General features: G+C 37.7%; 2 protein-coding genes across 6 annotated transcripts in view; one reads left to right on the forward strand and one right to left on the reverse strand.

Moving 5' to 3' along the window:
* SRT1 (sirtuin 1) overlaps nucleotides 1-2,456 on the reverse strand; it is a 3,268-nt gene extending 812 nt beyond the window's left edge. Inside the window, exons 1-11 of one of the 3 annotated variants that reach the window (XM_078999634.1) lie at nucleotides 2,192-2,455; nucleotides 1,697-1,726; nucleotides 1,508-1,600; nucleotides 1,313-1,432; nucleotides 1,005-1,217; nucleotides 817-896; nucleotides 646-724; nucleotides 505-558; nucleotides 318-414; nucleotides 151-233; nucleotides 6-73 (exon numbers count right to left, since the gene is read on the reverse strand). In XM_078999634.1, the coding sequence (XP_078855760.1) occupies nucleotides 6-73; nucleotides 151-233; nucleotides 318-414; nucleotides 505-558; nucleotides 646-724; nucleotides 817-896; nucleotides 1,005-1,217; nucleotides 1,313-1,432; nucleotides 1,508-1,600; nucleotides 1,697-1,726; nucleotides 2,192-2,290 (1,016 nt within the window). In that variant the 5' untranslated portion in view covers nucleotides 2,291-2,455. Of the gene's footprint in view, nucleotides 1-5; nucleotides 74-150; nucleotides 234-317; nucleotides 415-504; nucleotides 559-645; nucleotides 725-816; nucleotides 897-1,004; nucleotides 1,218-1,312; nucleotides 1,433-1,507; nucleotides 1,601-1,696; nucleotides 1,727-2,191 lie in introns of all 3 variants that reach the window. The other 2 variants (XM_078999635.1, XM_078999636.1) reach the window with 2 other exon arrangements.
* A 4,988-nt stretch (nucleotides 2,457-7,444) lies between these two features.
* On the forward strand, nucleotides 7,445-10,021 carry LOC145051811 (nudix hydrolase 2-like). 3 transcript variants are annotated; one of them, XM_078999638.1, is made up of 9 exons: nucleotides 7,445-7,879; nucleotides 8,255-8,435; nucleotides 8,600-8,665; nucleotides 8,770-8,907; nucleotides 9,000-9,056; nucleotides 9,161-9,211; nucleotides 9,304-9,338; nucleotides 9,444-9,552; nucleotides 9,631-10,021. In XM_078999638.1, the coding sequence occupies exons 2-9, from the start codon at nucleotides 8,289-8,291 to the stop codon at nucleotides 9,796-9,798; spliced, it is 771 nt and encodes a 256-aa protein (XP_078855764.1). In that variant the 5' UTR covers nucleotides 7,445-7,879; nucleotides 8,255-8,288; the 3' UTR covers nucleotides 9,799-10,021. The 3 variants fall into 3 exon arrangements, with proteins under 3 accessions (XP_078855764.1, XP_078855765.1, XP_078855763.1); XM_078999639.1 differs by having other exon boundaries at nucleotides 7,446-7,879; nucleotides 8,770-8,868; nucleotides 8,979-9,056; XM_078999637.1 differs by having other exon boundaries at nucleotides 7,447-7,879; nucleotides 8,979-9,056.
* Nucleotides 10,022-17,869: the final 7,848 nt, after the last annotated feature.

The raw sequence follows: 17,869 nt of genomic DNA on the forward strand, positions 1-17,869 counted from the left end.
TTTACCTTTTTAAATTGAAAGGGTGCTTATCTAGAACAGCCTCTTTCATGGTATGGTTGCCTAAAAACGAGACCTAAAATGCAATTCCAATTCCATGTACATTATTAATAAAATTAAAACCTATGAATATCATTTCTAAAACTGACTCACCTCCACAGACTTGATGAATGGGAGCACAGCCCTCTTATCATGTACACTTGCTAGTCGCAGTGTCCAATTTACATATCGCTCATCTGTAGAACAAAGTAATCATGAATTTTACACGTAAATAATGTTGACTCTTTTCATGAAAATATATATACATATGTGGAAATAACCTGAACTCAATGCCTGAGTAAAAATGGTCTGGAGAAGATCTACTCTGACAAAAGGGCGGATCCGTAAATTGAGAAGCTCCATGATTCCACCAATCACCTGTGTGGATTCATATTCATGACTCATGAGTAAAAAAAAGTGTCACAAATGTATAGAAATGAAGCTTCTGTGATTTTGTTATATAAGAACCTTGTCTACAAATCCATGGATGACCAGACTTGCTTTCTTGTCTTTTGGAGTTTTCTGTAGGGTTTGAGAAAAACAAAGGAAAATGGAAAATGAGAAAAAGAATATGAAAATAAGGAGCATGAAAATGGGATGAAGGAATACCTGGAGATTGACTATAACAACCTTTCCACCACCACGGAGACACTTGAGAGGCAAATTGCACGCAGGAGTGATCTGTAAACTGCATAGAGTAGGAGGAGGAGGAATTTACCAATATACCCATGCTCCAACAACAAAAAGCAGGAAACAACACATCTGAGACTGATTGATTACCTTGTTCCCAAACATAATACAACATCAGCCTTTTCACAGTGTGCCTCTGCTGGATTCATCTCTTCAAAGGGCAACGCATCCTGCAAGAAAACACACAGCACTCATTAGGATGAGATATAAAGTATTTGGTAGCCACTTCAAAAAAACACCAAATCACCAAGAAAAAATAAAATAAAATAAAATAATACCACCTCCCAATCAAGAACTGTGTCCTTAAGCTTAACATCACAATCTGCATTGGAGCACCTTCTTGATGTCTCCTTGAGTCCCACAGATTCAACCTCAAAGTCTCGAAAGTACTCCATACCACAGCAACTGCATCTTTCCATGAAAGAATTCCCATGCAATTCTGACAGCTTTTCCCTTGGTATTCCAGATCGAAGATGGAGCCCATCAATGTTCTGTGATTAGGAATAATTAAAGTTGGTTTGCTTGATAACATACTTTCTTTGTTTATCAAATCAAATTAGATTGTATCTGGAGAAGAAGCTTATACTTGACTAATGACAAATTTAAGGATGCCAGCTCTCTCCAATTCAACCAAAGCCATATGAGTCATGCTTGGCATTGCACGATGAAATGGGAGTGATGCTTCAGGCAATGCATTGCCTCCCCTCTGCATTTCAAAATTATGAACCCAGTTATGCAAAGTATAACATTACATTAAGGGAGAATGTTTGACAATGTATACCTGAAGTGTCCAAATCCCTGTGGGGCCCCGAAAATCAGGTATACCACAAGAAGTTGATATCCCAGCTCCAGTAAACACAACTAAATGCTTACTCTGAAAAAGAAGATGAAGATGGAGTAAAACTTTAGTTCAGAGAGACTGAAAGGAAGCTTATACACCATGAATGAGGCATATATCATGAGACCAAACCTTACGAATCATCATGGTAAGCCGCTCAATCTGCCAATACAATAAACCACAGATGTGAATGTCAATGTGATTTGGTAAGCCCTAACAAGATAGCTTTTTAGGGCCCTAATTTTCGAAATTGTTATATGAAATGATTAAACGTATAGGAAGCATAAACAACTATGATCCCTAAACTATTCCGTTCCGATGAAACTAGATCATGGGAACATCAATGCATAACTCATTAGAGATAAATTTTAGTAACCCTAAGCCAGATCTCTACAAACAGTCAATTTGAATTCGAACTTCAGTGCACACCGATTTTTTTTCTTCATCTTCAACTATTAACATCACACAGAAGTTCAAGCACAAAACGTAAGCAACTCTCTTGAGCACATCAATCAATTAAGATCATCAGACTAGCAACTAAAATAAGCATTAAGCAACAACATGAATACGTTATAAGGGGTGTATGTGTATACCCAGTAGGCCATAACTAAGGGAAACTGATCAAACCTTCTCCTGTAGGATGCGAGGTGGATCAAAAATTTCGGTCATTCCGACATTGCCAACATCCTCTATGTAAGAAAGCTTCTCTGCATAGCCCAGAGACATGGCGTCTTTTTGCTCTGAGTTAGATCGAACTTCAAAAGGGGCGGATCAATGGAGTAAAAAGGAAGACGAGCAGGCAGGCTACTCCCTGTACTTCACTTTGTAATGGGCTCTATGCAACAATACAGGAGAACCCCAATGGTAACGCACGGAACGTATAGTTTACTGTATGTTTCCGTTTTACATGGCTTAAAAAGTTGCATATGCAAACAAAACAATGACCGAAAGTATAAGGAATTTTTGGACTAATATTATAAAAGTCATTTTTAACACGTAATTGAAAAAAGTTTTAATATTTTTTTCATTATTATTATAGCTATAATTTTCTCGTAGAATTATCATTTTAGCGAGTTTCATGATTAATTTGGCTAATTTTTTTTGCAAAATCAGTCCTAAAAGTTCAAATTTGGTCCCTGAGGTTTGCAAAAAATTACACCATATGATTTTTTAACTTTATTTTTTGTTTTTTGTATATTTATTTATTTTCAGTTTTTTTAATAAATATATATAAAAAATAAAATAAATAAAGTATATAAAAAAGAAAATAAAATAAATAAACTCATGTGTTTAAGGTAGTAAACTCCCCAAGAGTATCTCCTTAGACTGTAAACACCTTTCCAAGGTGTTTAAGTGCCCTAAACACCTTCCTATGCTCCTAGAAGTGACTAGAACCTTACATGCATGAGTTAGAACCACCAAACAACCAAGGAAATGGACCAACATGAGTTTACTACCGTAAACTCATGTGTTTACGGTCGTAAACTCCTCAAGTAGTCTTCATAGGCCGTAAACTCCTTTAATGGTCCATTTTGAAGCCTTAAACCCTTCATAAGCCCTAGAATTGAACCTAGCTTAATACCACAAGTGTTATAAGACCTTAATGCATCAAAGAACACACCATCCATGAGTTTACGGTTGTAAACTCTATAAAGAGTTTACTCTTGAAGAGTAAACTCCCTATCTAGGCCATACACACCCTTAGATGTTACCCGGGACACTCCTAGCACTTGACCAAAGTGTTTTTCCGCATTTTAGGATGCGTAGACGTGTTTAATTAGTATTATATTTACTAATTGTGTGTAAACATATGTCATCATATGTTAATAGGTCACTAAGTGTGTTCAAGTCTTTACTTGATACCGAGCACCCAACCGGCACTTTCGTTCGATCCGCTTACAACAGGTGAGTTCATACCCCTGAATTAACCTTTTAAATGTTTTTACATGCTTTTATGGGGGGGGGGGGAATACAAGTTAAACATGCCAGTTATCATATCAATCACATGTGATTGATAACTCGCATGCACAAGGATTTATTACACTGTTAACTGTTTTACTAAGAATGATACTGTAAATGGTTTTCTAAAATGTTTTCACTTGTTCAAAGCTCTTCTCAAATTCTTAACGATTGTATCGGATCGTGATAGCCGTTTCACCTCAAGGTTTTGGAAAAGTCTACAAGAGGAAATGGGTACCAAGTTATGTTTAAGCACAACTTACCATCCGCAGACTGATGGTCAGAGTGAAAGAACAATACAAACACTTGAAGATATGTTGAGAGCATGTACCTTGGAATTCCTAGGTAATTGGGATGAACATTTACCTTTGGTAGAATTTTCCTATAATAATAGTTTTCACTCGAGCATTAAGATGGCACCTTATCAAGCTTTGTATGGACAGAAGTGTCGTACGCCATCTTGTTGGCTTGAGGCTGGGGAAAAGCAGTTTACGGGACCAGAGATGGTTCATCAGACTGCTGAAAAGTTGAAAATAATTAGGGAAAGAATGTTAGCAGCTCAAGATCGTCAAAAGAGCTATGCTGACAAGACGCGAAGACCGATGACTTTTGAGGTTGGAGATTCGGTTTTGCTTAAAGTCTCGCCGTGGAAGGGACTTATAAGATTTGGTAAAAGGGGAAAGTTGAGTCCAAGGTTTATTGGACCATTTAAAGTTCTTCAGAGGATTGGGAACCAAGCTTACAAGCTCGAATTACCCGAAGAACTGAATGGAATTCACAACACTTTTCATGTGTGTTATTTGAGGAAGTTCACAGGGGAAGTTCCCGACATAATTCCAATATCTGAATTGAGAATTGATGAGAACAAAAGGTTGATTGAAGAACCAGAGGCAATTGTTGACCGTAAGACTAAGAAGTTGCGACGCAAAATGGTTGGGTTAGTGCTTGTCCGTTGGAAACACACAAATGGGTTGAATCTCACCTAGGAGACGGAGAGTGACATGTTGAGTCGCTATCCGCATTTGTTTGTTGATGCGTGATTCCGGGGACGGAATCATTCTAAGGTGGAGAGAATTGTAACGCCTGTGTTTCCGGGCTTGCCACTTTTAGTAATGTAATAGTCTAGGTTAACCCTTGTAACCCGTTTTGAAATAATAAGATTGTATTATTTGAGTATTATGTGTTTTGTGCTTAATTGCTTAATTATGTGGTTTGATTAATTAAGAATAAAAATAAGCGTCAAAATTTAAGTGTAAAATAAACTTAATATCTTTGAATAATGTTGTAGTAGTTGAAATGAGGTTTCCGAATATATATAGAACGCCCAAATCTGACTTCGTATGAGGAAGTTATGATTTATCGAAGTTTCGACTTAGCGGTGTGCAGCCCGAAATACTCGATTTGAGATCGAGCGGTTTTTAGCCGAAGCAATCTAAACGAGGATCGAAGGTCTCGTTGTTGGTATCGAAGCGATAAAAGGTTAAGCGAGAACGGACGTCAAACGAAGAAGTTATGATTTTATAACAAAGTTTTTCTGTCGCGGCCTATTAAAAATAAATAATAAAAATAAAGTCAAAATTAGCCGACGAAATCTAAACGAAAGTTGTAGAGCGTAGTCTCACCTTCAGGTATGAACTCACTGGATTGATTGAAGAAGTGAGACGAAAATCGAGCAGAACTTCGACTTGGAAAAGTTATTTTTCTCGGGAATCTCGGGAACACAAAACCTTCCTTCGGAACTTGAAGGTGAAAACCGGGGCTTTGGGAGGTCTTTGGGGGCTTAAACGCAGAGTTTCGGCCTGAGAAATAAGAGAACTGAGCAATGAAACTCGGAGCCCTTGAAATCTATTTATAGGGGCATATTTTGGGTGCCACGTCGTGGCAAAGGTTGTGTCACGTCGTGGTGAGTCAAACTTATCCTCCTCCATTGATTGGACGCTCTTAGTCACTTGCCGGGTCGCGACCAACTGTGCCACTTCGTGGTAAGCCTGACAACCTCAGATTTCGGGTCTTGAACTTGTAAAATCCGTAACTTTTGCGTACGAGCTCTATTTTTGACGTTCTTTATATGCACACGTAGGTGAGAATATACTCTACAACTCTCGTTTAGACTTCATCGGCTAATTTTGACTTTATTTTTAATTATTTATTTTTAACAGGCCGGGACACAAAAAGTCCGTTAAAAATCCATAACTTCTTTATCCGATGTCCGTTTTCGTCAGACTTTTTACCGTTGCACTAATATTGTTGAGACCTTCAATTCTAATTTAGGTTGTTTCGGCCAAAAGTATCTCGATCTCTATTTCGAGTTTTTAGTTGTCTACTGCTATATTCGGATCTTGAAAAAATCATAACTTCCTGATACGAAGTCAGATTTGGACGTTCTTTTTACGTACGTTTAAGGTTTGATGATATCTTCAACTTCCATTTAGATACCTATGGCTAAAAATTATTGTATTGAAACTTCACGTTTTACGTCTATCAGTGTTGTCGGTTTTGCCAAGAATCTTCGGTTGGTCATAACTTCTTCGTTATAACTCAGATTTTAGGGTTCTTTATATGTACGAAAACCTTGATACGATTCCTACTACTTTATTTAACCCAAATAAGATTTTAGGAAAGTTAAATTTTGACCTAAATTTGACTGGTGTTACATTTTATTGTCTCGAAATATCGGGTTGTCACATGATTCATACTAAAAAAATTGCATTGTGTTTGGAGTCATATTAATAACATTATTAACAAAATATCAGACATCATTGCCATAATGTATTTGCATAACAACATTCAATTTAATACATTGAAAAGATAGAAAGGGATCTGACCAATCTATAAACTTGACTTGGAAGCCACCAAGTTAACAAACTCACAAAATAAAAAATAATTTTATAAGAAATCCATACAAATTCTGTTAAAATAAAGAACAGATAAAACTAATAATAATAATAATAATAATAATAATAATAATAAATTAAATGAAAATGAAAAAGAAAAGGGAAGTGATTCGTACACAACAACTTTTTGCCATACACAACAATTTATGCATTATAGAGTTGTACAGTACAACATTTTAAATCATCAATTGTTGTGTATAGAGAAAAATTGTTGTGTACAAATCATCTCCCAAAAGAAAAAGGAAAGGTAAGTTGGGTGATGTTTGTTTTTTTTGTAAAAATCCTCTTCAGACCTCTTATTGCAGCGCGGCGCAGCACATACGCAATACTTTTCATGTCGCAACTATTTGTTTTTTTAGAAATCTTCAGAGTAAAAAGCTTTTGCGTGTGTTTTTTTTTTTTTCTTGCTGAAATTTTGATGAATATTGATTATATGTTGCTGAAATCTTGTTAAATTCTTGTTTTACCTTCTTCTTTTTTGTTTATTTTTGCTGATTTTTTTTTTGTTTTTATATTGAATAGTAATAATTTCTTGCTGAAATAACATTATTTTTTGTTGAAATATTATAAAATCTTGATAAAATGTCATACATTATTAAATTTTCGATATTAAAAAACTATTTTCAGTATATAATATCAGTTTATTTTAATTTTTTAATATTTGCAGCAACATGCAGATATTAAAAAAACAAACACGTTTCTTATTATAGTCTGCAGCCGTTTGGTTCATTTTTTCTGCTGCAGAGGGTTACAGAAATGATTCATTTTTGCTTCAAAAAAAACAAACAACACCTTAGTCTTTTTATATGAAGCAAGGACCAAAACTGCAATATTCATAAACAATACAGATACAACCTAGGACCAAAACTGCAATATTCATAAACCATACAGATACAACCTATCAATTTTTAAATTTAAGGACCAAAATTATGAATCTAGCCAAAGCACAGGGACCATTTCTGTAATTTATTATATATTGTATTTTGCACTAAAAAAAAGACAAATGGTTTTGTGTCTCACGGTGAAATCAACACACTCATCAGTCATCACACAAACGATGTGATGCTATCCACCTTCCCACAGTGCCAAATCATCGATGCTACCCACCTCCCCACAGTGCCAAATCATCCATTCCTACCGCATGGTGTGGTGGCCGGTGGGGTATAAACGGATCCATTGTGTTTTGTGTATATTTGATCGGCTGTTATCCAAGTGTCATTTTAAAAATAATAAAAAAAATAGGAAAAAAAAAGGACCAGGCTCAGTAAGGTTCTCGGCCACGGTAGTTACAAGTCAACGGCTACCAAACACATGAAAAATGACATATTAATCCATCGCACCTTATTCGCCTGTAGTCTGTAGATAAGCGGAAGTCTGAAGTCTCAGAACCCTAATCCTCCATTTTTGTTTTTGCATCGATATTCAGTTATTCAGAAGGCTTCTGTTTTTTATTGTCTTACAGGTACTCATTGTCTCTACTCTAGTATTATAAGTTGGTATTTGATGCACAATTTGACATTTGCTTGGATCGCATCGAGCTGTTTTGTTGATAGTTGTTAGTATTATATCTTGCATCTTCACGACTAAATTTATGACCAGTTTGGGTTTGTTGATGAGATTTAAGTTTTGACTAAATTTAGAGTCAAGATGAAGGAAGTTATTGAAGGTTTAATAAACATGACAGAGCTAAGGGGATATCCCCAAAACAAAAATGAATGATCGATTTGTCGTTTTCCATGCTTATCAAATCAGAATCCCCCTTGTGTTATTTATCTTTATAATGTATCCTCTGACTTAGCGAATAGTATGATTAAACCTGTTGTTTGTTGATTCTCAGATTATACAAGCAGTTTTACCTCAACTGTGGTTTGATGGAGCAAGTGACAGTTGAAAATGTCCAACTACTTCCTGCAAAAAATGATGACCATGGAGGTGTAGTGGTAGAGCTTGAGGAGCATATGGACTCTGATGTCTTTCTCACACTGCTTAAAACTTCGTTGTCACAGTGGACAATGCAGGTTCTATTCTGATGCTGAACTAGAAGTCTGCACAAATCATTACTTTTTAATTATACTATATGCTAGTATATGATATATGAAATTAACTTGTATTGTACGAGATAACATATTATTGAGTTGTGTTTGTGTATTGTAATGATTATGGGTGGGTTTAATTTTGACAGGGAAAGAAGGGTGTTTGGATTAAAATACCAATCCTTCTTGTTAATCTTGTGGAACCTGCAGTGAAGGTAGGTGTTGTTATAACTTATAGTAATAATAGACTAATAGTAGTATAAATTGGATTATGATTTGAAGGGTAACATGAAAAATTAAAAATTGTGTGGGCATGCAGGAGGGTTTTTGTTATCACCATGCTGAATCTGATTACGTGATGCTTGTTAAGTGGATTCCTGAAACAACAAGCACTATCCCTGCAAATGCTTCTCATAGAGTAGGTGTTGGTGCTGTTGTCTTGAATCACAAACGAGAGGTAGGTACTCATCATTTTGGGCTTATTATATCTATATTATTATTTTTTGTTTGTTTGTTGATTTACAACAGATGCTTGTTGTCCAAGAGAAGAATGGGCCATTACGGGGAAAGGGTATCTGGAAGGTCCCAACTGGAATTGTTGACGTGGTATATAATAATATTTTTTAAGATTATTTTGCCAAGAAAGACACACATATAATATAGCTTTCTCCAGTAAAAACTAACAGAGTCCATTCCATTCAATTGTGCAGGGTGAAGATATCTGTACAGGGGCGATTAGAGAAGTCAAAGAAGAGACTGGAGTAAGTTAGTTGACTTTAATTAATTATATTATATGATATGATATTCCAGCTTTCACCCAGTCCTAGTCCTGATAAATGTTAGCATGTTTCAGATAGATACAGAGTTTGTTGAAGTACTAGCATTCAGGTTAGCCATGTGTCTCCTAAATAACTCAGTTATTGATGCTTGAAAACGTGGAAAGAATTAGAATTAGAATTTGAATTGGGAATGTTTTAATAATTGTGTATCCAGGCAATGGCACAAGTCATTCTTTGAGAAATCGGATTTATTCTTTGTGTGCATGATGCGGCCACTATCTTTTGACATCCAGATTCAAGAAGTAGAAATCGAAGCAGCCAAGGTTTTTGTTAATTCTATGCACTGAAAAGGTTTCAGTGAAAACACTATTTCTATTTAACTGGTAACACTTTTTCTGCAGTGGATGCCATTGGAGGAAGTTGCAGCTCAACCTTTTGCTCAGAAAGAGAGTTTGTTGAGGTACATCACTGATTTATGCATAGCAAAGGTAGAGAGGGATTACTCTGGATTTTCTCCGCTTCCCGTAACATCAGGTGTTATTTATCTCAACAAGCGAGATCTAAATTAAAAAAAAAATAATAATAATAATCCTCCATTTATAATAATCTATTGTAACATTACATGATATGTATAAACGGAGACAAAAGATTGAACTCAAATGTTATAGATGTCTGTCTGTTTTACAATACAAGAGATACAAGTATACAACAATGTATAGAGGTTAACCCTACTCTACACAAATCCTACGGCCCATGGGTGAATGGAAAATTGAGTCTAATATTTATTTATCACTCCCCTCTTTTTAAAAATGTAATTAACTCTACTCCCAGCCCCCTTTTTGTCAACACATCAGCTACTTGACATTGGAATCTTTTAACTTTTTTCAATGTGCTTGCTTCTCTAATCAAATGAGAAATACTGGATATGAGTGGCGACCACTTTATCACACCATACATTCATTCGTCTCTAATCATTAGTTGTTCCCCTCCACAATTCTTCAAACACTCAAACCATACATTCATTGGTTAATGGTTTAAGAAACCAACAAAAGGAGATATATAAATAAAAAGGTGTGCAACTTACAATGGCATTTTCTTTATAATATTTTTGCATCCTCCTTACACAACCACTGCCAATTTTTATTTTTATTTTAAAAATCCATATACTAATTAATCATTTCTTTTTTAAATATATACAATAAAGTAATATGTGTGACATATTTGGAGAACTACATCCATACCAAAGTAGTTAATAAAAATCCGATGCTTGCCTTTATAGTATGAGTATCCTCAAAATTTGCAAACACTTCTCTACAATGCAAAAGACGAAAATACTCTCTTCACCCTTATCATTGGTGAATTATATGCCCAAATGAAAAATAAATTAAATATCTGCAGTAATGATCCAACCTTGGTGTGCTTGTGCACCAATTTCCATGGAGTTGACCAAGAAGAAGACTTTCATTGACGAAACTAAACAAAACATCCATCTTTCGCGTGTTAAAAGATTGATTAAAGATGAGAATTAGCCACTTGATTTTTCATATTTTTCAACAAAATTGACCTGAGATTTCAATTTGAAGTACACAAAAATGCCAGACATCTCACAAAGGATGTAAACACAAATATTAACATGTTTGTATATATGTATGTGTGTACAGTAATATATTCTGATGCAAAAATAATAGTTACCGTTGAGCTGTTAGATCATGCTTATCTTTTGTACCAGAAAATCCATACCCCCCTGGCTGTAAAAATAACTATTAATAAGTGCAAGTTTTTCTTTTTTTTTTTTTTTTTTTTTTTAATCAGTTTATGCAACTGATGTTGCAACTGCTTAAACATGTTATCAGTAAAATATTGCATCTTTTGGTCCTAAATGAAAGGCCATTACATATTTCGTATAAAAAGCCTCTTTGCTATGTAAATCAGGAAGAATGTAAACTTTCTTTACATAAATGCAGATTTTAACCCTACAATAAAATACCAATTCTATTTAAGTACTCAAAATGATGTGTGATTACTTAAGTAACAACAATAACCTAAATGTGAATCATCTATACAATCAACCCTAATGCCTCTTGTGTATCTTCATTTTCCTCACAATGATGAAACATGGAGATAAAGAGCATAATTGAGAGAAACCATTAAACTTACAAAAACAACTACTCATTTTATATATACACACATGTTTATCAGAAAAAATACACACAAATTTGTTACAAAAACTAGGGAGCAACAAAAATAAATGTATCAAAACCAAACAACAGATAAAGGAAAAAAAAACCATATTTTCTATTCTTTAAATATGAGATGGACTCTAATATTCTTTCTTTTTTATAGATTTCAACTTTTTGAACATTGATAACTTCATGGATTCGAGATGAACATGAACTCCATATCTACATCATCTTCGAAGTATGGAAAGTAAATTATCAACCAAAACAGTTAAAAGTTTTGTTAAACAAAAATGATGAACAAATCGATATTTGCCTTACTTTGGCAAGGTTTGACAGTTTTGGTTTACCTCGGCTAGCAGTAAATGAACTTATGGAAGACCTCTTTGGCTCCTAACCGTGCAATAGAAAGACGAGAATGGGTGAAGGTCTCTGAGTTGTTAGGCTACCCCCATTGGTGAGCGGCTCACCAAAATTCACCACCAAACATTTAAAAAAAATTAAAAAAGATTAAAAAGTAAAGAAATTGTTGTGAGCGGCTCGTGTCACCCGCCTAGGTCACTTCCCCTTTTATGTTTCTTTTCATTTTATACTAGTTTATAACCCGTTACAAAATAAATTAAATTTTCATAGTAAAAATTCATAAATTATTTATCAATTACTTTAAATAAATCATTAATTATGAGATATACCAAAATTTTAAAGTTGTTATAACTTCAAATTTAACATATAATTAGAAAAAGTAAATTTGAATTTTGAAGTCTTGTCTAATATATCTCTTTGACATGTGGCATGATATTAATGAAGAGTTGTATTAAAGTGACACATGTCAAATGGAGATTAAAATTATTCATTTATTAGGGTAAGGATTTTTTAAATAACTTTGTTTTATCGAAAAAATAGATGTTTTGTTCATTAAAATATATATATATATATATATATATATATATATATATATATATATATTAAAAAACATAATTAAATATTCCCTATAATATGAGACCAATATTCATCTAGTTTTTTGATATTTATTTTTAAAAAACAATTAGGTTGGGTTATATTAAAAAACATAATTAAATATTCCCTATAATATGAGACCAATATTCATCTAGTTTTTTGATATTTATTTTTAAAAAACAATTAGGTTGGGTTGGTTTGCTAATGTATATGAAAAATTAGATTGGATTCGGTTGTGTACGTGGAATAAAGAGAAATTAATTTTTAATAAAAAAGATTGGGTTGTATTAGATTGCTAATAGGAATAGTCTTATTGACTCTTCTTTCCCGATTTGTTCCCGAGAGACGAAAGGAGAAATTTTTTGTCAAATGTCAGTTTTTAAAGTGACATATTTGTCCCTTATTAATTTCATTTTCTATTCATTAGTATTTTTTTATTTCAGATTATTTATTTATTTATTATTTTTTTTTATGAAGAAGAAAAACATGTTATCACCCCCCCCCCCTTTCTCTTTCTGCTGCTACTCTTCTTCCCCATTCTTCATCTTTAGTCTCCGGTAAACATCACCACCGCCACCACCACCATCTCCACTTTAGCTTACCGTCTCCACATCTCTCCTTCTCAAGTTTGAGTTCTGGTCGTCGGAGTTCTGGTGGCTCGATTTTCAGATCTAGTCGGACCTGATGAAGATAGAGAGATGGAGAGAGAAATGGAGCTAGGGGAAGGAGTGAGGAACTCTTGTCGGTCTCTATATCTATTTGTTGAAACGCCACATTTCTCGTCGAAACACCTCCTACTCCCCGAGAAACCATGAAGGTTGTCGGTCTCTGAATGTATTTGTTGAAACGCGGCCTCTTCGCACTCGTCAGAGCCTCTTTGTTGTTGCAAAAAACCCACCGTCGGAGCCCTTCGTTGGTGCTAAAAACCCATCATCGGAGCCGCCTCTTATAGTAACCCTAGCTGTAACGCCCCGATCCTCAGGTATTTATTTATTAAGAATTTCTGGATAAAGCTCTACTCAACGAGTTGGTTGACCTACTCGTTGAGTAGCAGCGGGGTGAGAACGCGTGTTTAGTGACCTACTCGGCGAGTCCACTATTGGGACTCGGCGAGTAGGAGCTGGCAGATGAAACCCTAAATCCTGGGGTTTGCACCCCTATTTAAAGGAGCCTCAGCCTCCTTTGGGTTCCCTTACAGTCTTTGAGAGCCCTTAAACCCCTAATTCGTGTGTGTGTGCATTGGTGTGGGTTTGAAGCTTGGAAAAAAGGATTTTGGAGGAAGGAAGCTAAGAGTGCAAAGGAAATTGAAGCAAGAAAGGAGGGGGAAACGGGTTTTGCCTCAGCTAGCATCTTTTGAAGGTATCAAAGTGCCATTCTTACTTCCTTTTCTTTCCTCTTGTTGAGTTCTAGGGCTTTTTATGGATTTTCAAGTTGGGATGTTGAGCTATGGGCTAGATCTGGAGTTGTAACTTCAGATCTGGACCCTCCTTGGGTATTAGAGTCATATAGTTGTTGTATTTGTTGTGGTTGAAGTCCCTCTTGGACTAGAAGCTCCATTAAGAACTTAAAATAGACATTTGGAGCCTTTAAAACCATGCATGTACGTAAAGTTTGCAACTTTACGTGGTAAGTATGCTCTAGAAGCTTGGATCTATGATTTGGAGCCGCTGCATGGCTCAAATCAAGTCTGTATGGAAAGAGGACTGGATGGACTTGGCGAGTCGCAATGATGACTCGACGAGTAACATGAAGATGGTCATTGAACTCGGCGAGTTGGATAAACAACTCGGCGAGTCCGATGAAGATCACCATAAAACTCGACGAGTTGAAGAACAACTCGGCGAGTCGGATGGATTTTTCCTTGGATAGGCATGCGTGTGTAACCGTCGAGTTGCAAGGAGGAAACTCGACGGGTGACCCTTAAGGATTGATCGGGATTCGAAGGAACTCGACGAGTCACTCCGATGGCTCGGCGAGTTGGAATGTGCTCCATGAACTCGGCGAGTGGCCGAGTGCACTCGGCGAGTTGAGGTCAACATGGACTGTTGACCTTGACTGAGGACTCTGACGTTGATCAGGAATTTCTAAGAGGTTATGGGGTGTCTCATAAGAGTAAGAACTTATGAGTATATTGTGTTATGGTTATAAGTGGTGGAGCCGGTGTCAAGTGATCCGATAGTTGGAGTTTGCATTTCAATCGGCATATGCGAGGTGAGTTATCCTCACTATATCGATAGGATCTACGGCACCAAGGCCGACCCTTTATGATTTACATCCTGGTTTAGGATGGTTTCTTTGTTATTGCCATGCTAGATTTTATCCTGGTTTAGGATGGGTGTTATGTTATTGCTTTGCTAGAATTTATCCTATTTAGGATGGTTGTTATACTAGGGATCGGTTAGATCGGTTGTTATGGTATGCTACATATGATTTTGATCTATTAGATCGGAACATGATAGATAGTATGTTATGCTTTTATGATCCGTAAGGATTGCTATGTTAGTGACCTGTTAGGTCGATACTCTAGTTATGAGTGAAACTCTATGATTGATGGTCAATGAGATAGATATGTTTGCTATGTGTATATGCCAATATATGATAGTATGCGTACATGGTTAGTTGCTTGTTGGTTGGGTTGAGGCGGTCCTGCTTTGTGCTGAAGGCCAATATACCCTCTGAGCGGTCCGGGAGACTGTAGGCCCACGCGACGGATCAATCATGCCGAAGGCTTAGGATGGATTCAGTTAGACTGTAGGCCCAGCAGGGCGGACCAGTCCGGCCGATGGCCCAGTATGTATGTTGTTTGATTGATCGTTATGGCTATGGTTTCTGCCAGTATGGTATTGGTATTTTGGGGGTAGCTCACTAAGCCCTCGGGCTTACAGTTTTCAGTTTATTGTTTCAGGTACTTCAGGAGAGCGAGGGAAGGCGAAGGTGTGACCGTACCGCTCCTCATCCTCATGATCTATTTTGGGACACTCTGATGATAAATGAATTGGAAATGTTTTGTGAAAACAATTACTATTTGACTTTTTGTTAGTATTAAAAGTTTAAATTTGGCGTAAATTTTATGGGTGTTACAAGTTGGTATCAGAGCCTTGGTTTGAGCGAATTGGAGGAACACTTGTGTGAATCCAGTCTCAAACCGAGGAGATTTTTGGGAAATAAGTTTTAAAAATGGTTTTCAAAATAAAGGATGGAGGATGCAGAGGATACGATCAGCCGGAGCCTGTAAGTAAGCCCTAAAATACCATACAGTTATTTAATATTCTGATATGATTAGAACAGCATGCTAGTGCTAGGCTAGGTATTTTCAGGAATCGCATGATAGATTGGCCTGATTGTATGATACCTATTAGCCTAGGGTTTCTTGTATATGGGATTGACATAATAACTGTAGATGTTTAGTGTATGCACCACGGCTGTGGATAGTCAAGATCTTATAGCCTGAGAATGTCCGATTCGACCTTAGAGTAGGATCGAATATTCGAAAGTCTATTGGGTCCAGCACTATGTGCAGCCAGTGTACACTAGCGCTGCAGGGGATGGTGAAAGTTTCATGGATATGTGAGTGGTGCGGAACTACAGGATCAGTTGCTAGTTAGGCGATGTCCCCTGTTAGTGAGGGTTGAATGCATATTACGTTAAATACAACTTAGGGCGTTGTGGTGATACTTGAGACAAATATGGGTAGGTGTGGAAGGTAGTAGGGGCCCATACTACTGAAAGCACAGGACCCATACGCGTATCAAGGAAGTCACAACCCCTAGGGATTGAGGGTAATTGGTCTTCCGTCATTATATGATCTGTCTGAGACATTGAGTGTGTTTTCAGTATGGTGGTGACGAGACGTGTTGCTTCGGGGTCCGGATTAGGATCACGATCAGGATCAGGGTCAGGAGATGGAGGATTGGAGGTGCCGGTAGCACATGAGCCCGTGGTTCAGATAGGGACTGAGGAGTTGGATGCCCGAATTCGGGAGATCATGCACGATGAGATTGTTGCTGCGTCCGAGCGCAATTGCCAGAGATGTTTGGGTCGATTAAGACCGCGATGGTCGAGTATTTTGATGAGCGGTATGCCACTCTAGCAGAGACTGCTGCCGCTGCAGCCACTTCGGCTGTAACTGCTGCAGGGGTTGGAGGAGGAGGAGCCGGTAGGGTTTTCCAGTACCAGGACTTCGACAATACGAAGCCCCCGACATTTGATGGTACACAGGATGCCATTCGGGCTGTGAGGTGGTTATCTGACGTGGATAGATGTTTCTTCACGTGTTCATGCCCTGCTGACCAGAAGGTCAGGTGTGCCCTGAACCTGTTGAGGCTTGGGGCGAAGGACTGGTGGAGGCTGACGACTGGGTTGTATACTGATGATCAGAGGGTTGCTATTACATGGGAGCAGTTCCGGGATATGTTTCGCACCCGCTACGTTCTGCGCGTGGAACGGGAGCAGCTTGCTCAGGAGTTTTTGACCTTGAGACAGGATGGGGAGTATGTGATGGAGATTACCCGTATGTTCACGGAGAGGGCTATGTTTTGCCCGAAGTTTGCTTCAGAGCAGTCTCAGATGACTCGTTCTCTGAGTATGCTCAAGACGGGATATTCGACAGTTTGTGTCTACTCAACGATATGATACCCTCCTGGACCTACAAGAAGTCGCGCGGCGGTGTGAGTTGGAGATAGAGTTGCAGCTGAAGGAGCAGCGTCAGGCACCGACACAGTCTCAGCCGGCGCCTAAGCGGTCAAAAACCGCTGATACACGGTCTGGGGGTCATCAGAGCCGCACTTGTGGAAAGTGTGGCAATGCTCATTCAGGGGTTTGTCGAGCAGGAGGTGGGTGCCACAAGTGTGGCAAGGAGGGGCACTATGCCAGGGACTGTCGCCAGTCCGCCCCTCCAGCAAATATGAGGATTTGTTTCCATTGTCATCAGGTTGGTCATGTAAAGACCAACTATCCGCAACTCACCGCCAAGCCGGCGTAGGGTTCCTTTCTAGCTACTGTGAGGATTGGAGATGGGAGGCCAGTCAATATGGAGCCTCCGAAGGCTTAGGGTCGCGCCTTCCAGCTCACGGCCGAGGAGGCCAAGGCAGCACCGAATGTGGTTTCTGGTATGTTTCTATTCTCTATCTCAGTTATTGTATTTGTGCTATGCTTATTGGTTGTACCTATGATCAGGTACGTTTTTAGTAAATTCTTTGCCTGCTTTGGTTTTATTTGACTCGGGGGTGAGTCGTTCTTTCGTATCTCAGACCTTCTCTAGAGGGTTCATTGTGTTGATAGATGATCTTGAGTGCCCGTTGCGAGTTTCAATCGCCAACGAGCACGGGGTTTCTGCTTCTTCAGTCTACCGAGGATGCAAGTTGGAGATTTTCGGAGTGTCTTTCATGATAGATTTGATTCCTATCCCCATGGGGGATGTATGCGTGATTGTGGGAATGGATTGGCTTAGCCTTTTTGGCGCCATGATCGACTGTGAGGGACAGCGGGTGGTGGTTCGAACCCCAAG

This window comes from Lactuca serriola, chromosome 5, assembly GCF_051521515.1.
Source record: "Lactuca serriola cultivar US96UC23 chromosome 5, Lser_US96UC23_V15, whole genome shotgun sequence".
Lineage (NCBI taxonomy): Eukaryota > Viridiplantae > Streptophyta > Magnoliopsida > Asterales > Asteraceae > Lactuca > Lactuca serriola.

Excerpts from the sequence above, each read along its gene's own strand:
- LOC145051811 (XM_078999637.1), top strand. The coding sequence starts at position 8,289 with ATGGAGCAAGTGACAGTTGAAAATGTCCAACTACTTCCTGCAAAAAAT. Across the intron at positions 9,212-9,303 it reads AAGTCAAAGAAGAGACTGGA|ATAGATACAGAGTTTGTTGA; the intron begins GTAAGTTAGTTG and ends AGCATGTTTCAG. Across the intron at positions 9,339-9,443 it reads GTTGAAGTACTAGCATTCAG|GCAATGGCACAAGTCATTCT; the intron begins GTTAGCCATGTG and ends TTGTGTATCCAG.